Source organism: Theropithecus gelada, chromosome 19, assembly GCF_003255815.1.
Source record: "Theropithecus gelada isolate Dixy chromosome 19, Tgel_1.0, whole genome shotgun sequence".
Lineage (NCBI taxonomy): Eukaryota > Metazoa > Chordata > Mammalia > Primates > Cercopithecidae > Theropithecus > Theropithecus gelada.
In genome coordinates, this window is record NC_037687.1 from 137,622 (window position 1) to 142,990 (window position 5,369).

The 5,369-nt window shown below is 50.0% G+C and overlaps 1 protein-coding gene across 2 annotated transcripts in view; it reads right to left on the reverse strand.

The window, feature by feature from the left end:
• Positions 1-4,395: 4,395 nt before the first annotated feature.
• The window catches only part of LOC112612324 (apolipoprotein C-I, basic form), a 4,533-nt gene continuing 3,559 nt past the window's right edge, over positions 4,396-5,369 (reverse strand). For both annotated transcript variants that reach the window (XM_025366719.1, XM_025366718.1), the window contains one exon: positions 4,396-4,572. In XM_025366719.1, coding sequence (XP_025222504.1) covers positions 4,515-4,572 — 58 coding nt within the window. In that variant the 3' untranslated portion in view covers positions 4,396-4,514. The remainder of the gene's footprint in view (positions 4,573-5,369) is intronic.

A 5,369-nucleotide genomic window follows, 5' to 3' on the forward strand; every position in this document is an offset into this window, starting at 1 on the left:
GCCTCCCAAAGTGCTGGGATTACAGGCTTGAGCCACCGTGCCCGGCCTAAGCAAGTGGTTTTGAACCCAGACCCTCTCACACTACCTAAACCACGCCAGGACAACCTCTGCCCCTCTCCACCAAAATCCAAGAGGTCAAGTGGATGTTGGAGGTGGCATGGGCCCAGGGAGGTCTCTGACCTCTGCCCCAGCTCCAAGGTCAGCACGCAGGGAGGGCTGTGTGTTTGCTGTTTGCTGCTTGCAATGTTTGCCCATTTTAGGGACGGGAACAGGCTGAAGGTTGTTCAGGCTGGACTTCAGAGGCAGCACACAAACAGCTGCTGGAGGATGGGAACTGAGGGGTTGGAAGGGGGCGGGGTGAGCCCAGAAACTCCTGTGTGCCTCTGAGCCTGCAGCTCTGTTCTCTAAGTCACCAAGCCCCCAAACCACTCTCATCTCTTTCTCTCCATCCCTGGATCCTGTCCCTGGTCTGAATCCCACCCCCTCATCCCCCAAATCCCTGCACTCTCCTCTCTGCTAATCTTCTGGTATCTCTAGCCGCTCCCCTCCTGGCTGGATACTCTGGGTGATGGTAGGGAAGGCTGGGGTAAAAAAGAGTTTGAAATGTCCTTCCTAATGCATGTTGAAAGATTGAATTATAATTCACATTCCATAAAATTTACCCTTTTATTTATTTATTTTTTTGAGATGGAGTCTCACTCTGTTGCCCAGGCTGGAGTGCAGTGGGGGAATCTAGGCTCACTGTAGCCTCCACCCGCAGGTTCAAGAAATTCTCGTGCCTCAGCCTCCCAAGTAGCTGAGACTCCAGGCACCCGCCACCACGCCTGGCTAATTTCTTAATTAATTATTAATTTTTTTTTGAGATGGAGTTTCGCTCTTGTTGCCCAGGCTGCAGTACAATGGTGTGATCTCGGCTCACCGCAACCTCTGCCTCCTGGGTTCAAGCAATTCTCCTGCGTCAGCCTTTGGAGTAGCTGGGATTACAGGTGTGTGCCACCATGCCCGTCTAATTTTTTGTATTTTTAATAGAGATGGGGTTTCTCCATGTTGGTCAGGCTGGTCTCAAACTTCCAGCCTCAGGTGATCTCCCCAACTCGGCCTCCAAAAGTGCTGGGGTTACAGACATGAGCCACCGTGTCCGGCTACATTTACCCTTTGAAAATGTACAGTTCAATGGTTTTTCCTATATTGGAAAGGTTGCACAATCATCACCAGTATCTAATTCAGAACATGGCTCACTGCAGCCTCAACCTCCCTGATTCAAAGCCATCCTCCTACCTCAGCCTCCCGCGTGGCTGGAACCCCAAGGTGTTCACCACCATGCCCAGCAAATTTTTTTTTTTTTTTTTTTTAGGACGGATGGAGTCTTGCTATTGCCCAGGCTGATCTTGAACTCCTGAGCTGAAGCAATCCTCCCACCTTGGCCTCTCAAAGTGTTAGGATTACAGGCATGTGCCACCACATCTGGCAGAGGATGATTTTGGAAGAGAACTGGAGGAAGTGAGGAGAGAGCCAGGCAGGCTTGAACCTGGGAGGCAGAGGTTGCAGTGGGCTGAGATGGTGCCACTGCACTCCAGCCTGGGCAACAGAGTGAGACTCTGTCTCAAAAAACAAAAAATCTGACTTGAGTTCTAACAGGCTGCTGAGAGAGAAGAGAGGAGAGTATAGGAGTTTGGAGAGTTGATTTTGGGGGAGAAGGGTATGCATTAACCCCAGAGAGTTATATTTATACATTTATTTATTATCTTTCTTTCTTCTCTTTTTGGTAGAGATGGTGTCTCACCATGTTACCCAGGCTGGTCTCGAACTCCTGGCCTCAAGTGATCCTCCCACCTCCAGCCTTCCAAAGCGCTGGGATTACAGGCATAAGCCGCCATGCCCAGCTTCAGGATTTCCTTTTATATTTTGTCTTTTTTTTTTTTTTTCCTTTTTGTGGAGAACGGGGTCTCGCTATATTACCCAGGCAGGTCTTGAACTCCTGGGCTCAAGCTATCCTCCCGCCTCTGCCTCCCTGAGAGCTGGGATTACATGCGTGAGCCACTGCGCCCGGCTCCTTTTATGTTTTGAGATGGAGTCTTGCTCTGATGTCCAGGCTGAAGTGCAGTCGCATGATCTCCGCTTACTGCAGCCTCCACCTCCTGGGTTCAAGCGATTCTCATGCCTCAGCCTACCGAGTAACTGGGATTACAGGTGCCGGCCACCAACCCTTGCTAATTTTTGTATTTTTAGCAGAGACGCGGTTTCACCATGTTGGCCAGAATGGTCTCCAACTCCTGGCCTTGAGTGATCCTCCTGCCTTGGGATCCCAAAGTGCTGGGATTACAGGTGTGAGCCACCGAGCCTGGCTTCAGGAGTTCCTTTTTTTTTTTTGAGTTGGAGTTTTCCTGTTGTTGCCCAGGCTGGAGTGCAACAGTGCAATCTCCACTCACTGCAACCTCTGCCTCCTGGGTTCAAGTGATTCTCCTGCCTCAGCCTCTCGAGTAGCTGGGTTTACAGGCACCCGCCACCACGCCTGGCTAATTTTTTTTATACTTTTATAAAAAACTTTTGTATTTTTAGCAGAGACGCGGTTTCATCATGTTGGCCAGGCTGGTCTCCAACTCCTGGCCTCAAGTGATCCGCCCGCCTTGGCCTCCCAAAGTGCTGGGATTACAAGCATGAGCCACCGAGCCCGGCCTCAGGGTTTCCTTTTTAAGGCTGCGTTACATTCCATTGCATATATAGACCACATTTCCTTGACCCATTCATCTGTTGATAAACATTTAGGTTGTTTCCATATCTTGGGTATTGAGCAGAGCTGCAGTGAACAAGGGAGGGTCCTGATTTCAATTCTTTTGAATAAATACCCAGAAGTGGGATTGCTGGATCGTTTGGGAGTTCTACCTTTAATGTTTTGAGAAAACCCCATACTGTTTTCCACAGTGGCTGCGGTGTTTGATGTTCCAGCTAGGACTGTGGGAGTCCCTTATATATTTTGATTTTTTTTTTTTTTTTTGAGATGGAGTCCCACTCTGTCGCCCAGGCTGGAGGGTAGTGGTGCAATCTTGGCTCACTGCAACCTTCGACTCCTGGGTTCAAGAGATTATCTTACCTCAGCCTCCCGAGCAGCTGTGATTACAGGCATGTACCACCCCACCTGGCTAATATTTTTGTATTTTTAGTAGAGACAGGGTTTCACCATGTTGGCCAGGCAGGTCTCGAACCCTTGACTTCAGGAGATCGGCCTGCCTCAGCCTCCCAAAGTGTTGGGATTACAGGCGTGAGCCACTTCGCCTGGCCTGAATATTAACCCCTTATTAGATATGTGGCTTACAAATATTTTGCTTTGAAATCTTAAGTTGGGCGCGGTGGCTCACGCCCGTATTCCTGGCACTTTGGGAAGCCAAGGCGGGTGGATTACTTAAGGCCAGGAGTTTGAGACCAGCCTGGCCAACATGGCGAAATTCCGTTTCTATTAAAAATACAAAAAAATTAGCTGGGCATGGTGGCACATGCCTATAATCCCAGCTACTCAGGAGGCTGAGGCAGGAGAATCCCTTGAACTCAGGTGGTGGAGTTTGCAAGGCTGCAGTGAGTGGAGATCATGCAAGTGCACTCAAGCCTGGGTGACAGGACCAGACTTCATCTAAAAAAAAAAAAAAAAAAAAAAAATATATATATATATATATATTAATTACATAGGGTTCATAAGGTTGTTTCTCATGTGTATGTGGTTTAATTTTCCATAAGAGCCGGGCACAGTGGCTCACGCCTGTAATCCTCATACTTTGGGAGGCCAAGACAGGAGGATTGCTTAAGCCCAGGAGTTGGAGACCAGCCTGGCCAACATGATGAAACCCTGTCTCTACTAAAAATACAAAAATTAGCTGGGTTTGGTGGCACATGCCTGTAATCCCAGCTACTTGGGAGGCTGAGGCAGGAGAATTCCTTGAACCTGGGAGGCGGAGGCACCGTACTCCATCCTGGGGGACAGAGTGAGAGTCTGCCTCAAAACAAAAACAAAAACAAAAACAAAAACAAAAAAACCCTCAGCCCCTCATCTCGGGTAGGCCACACCAGGAAAGTGTAGCATAGTGACATTGCCAGGCTGAGGGTTCAATCAAGTCCCAGTTCTCCACTTCCTGGCTGTGTGACCTTATACAAGTAGCCTCACCTCTCTGGGCCTCAATGCCCTTACGGGATTAATAAGGCCCAGTTTGCAAGGTTCTTAGGAAGATTCTTTTGAGACCACGGAGTTAAAACATCCTCAGCACAGGGCAAGGAGATGGGGCATTGGAGGGCTTGTCAGGAGTCCCTCAGGTTCAGCTCCTGCCCTCTCCCGCACCCCCTACCCTCTCTGGAAGCCCCTACCCTCTCCCGCAGTCCCTTCCCCAGGGTAAAGAAGCACTCAGGAGAGAATTTTCTATAGGCTTTTTATTGGTGGCACCTGGGGCCACATGGAGGGAGTCCTCAGCACAGGTGCTGAGGTGTGGGAAATTTCAGAGCCCCCTCCTGGGATGTCACCCTTCAGGTGCTCATGAGTTAATCTTGAGTTTCTCCTTCACTTTCCGAAATGTCTCTGAAAACCAATCCCTGTGGGGAGGGATAAGGAAGGGGTCACTGTGTGCAGCTCCCTCCCAGGCTGTCCAGATTCTACCTGCTACCTGACTCCCACCTCTTCCCCTTCCTGAATCTCCATCCTCACTGTCTGTGGGATTAGGAGGTCCGCTGGGCTGGGTGGGGCAACTTCTGTGCTTTAGTTTCCCAGATGGACCGGAGCACGTTGAAGTCTAAACACTTTACCCTTAGTTGGGCATCGTGGCTCACGCCTGTAATCCCAGCACTTTGGGAGGCCAAGGCAGGCAGATCATTTGAGGTCAGGAGTTCGAGACCAGCCTGGGCAACATGGTGAAATCTCGTCTTTACTAAAAATACAAAAAATACCATGCGTAGTGTTGCACACCTGTAGTTCCAGGTACTTAATGAGGCTGAGGTAGGAGAATTGCCTGAACCCGGGAGGTGGAGGTTGCAGTGAGACCAGATCGCACCACTGTACTCCAGCCTGGGCAACAGAGCAAGACTCCATTTCAAAAAATGAAAAATAAGACCGGGCACGTGGCTCACACCTGTAATCCCAGCACTTTGGGAGGCTGAGGTGGGCGGATCAAGAGGTCAGGAGATTGAGACCATCCTGGCTAACATGGTGAAACCCCATCTCTACTAAAAATACAAAAAATTAGCTGGCGTGGTGGCGGACGCCTGTAGTCCCAGCTACTTGGGAGGCTGAGGCAGGAGAATGGCGTGAACCCGGGAGGCGGAGCTTACAGTGAGCCAAGATTGCGCCACTGCACTCCAGCCTGGGCGACAGAGCAAGACTCCATCTCAAAAAA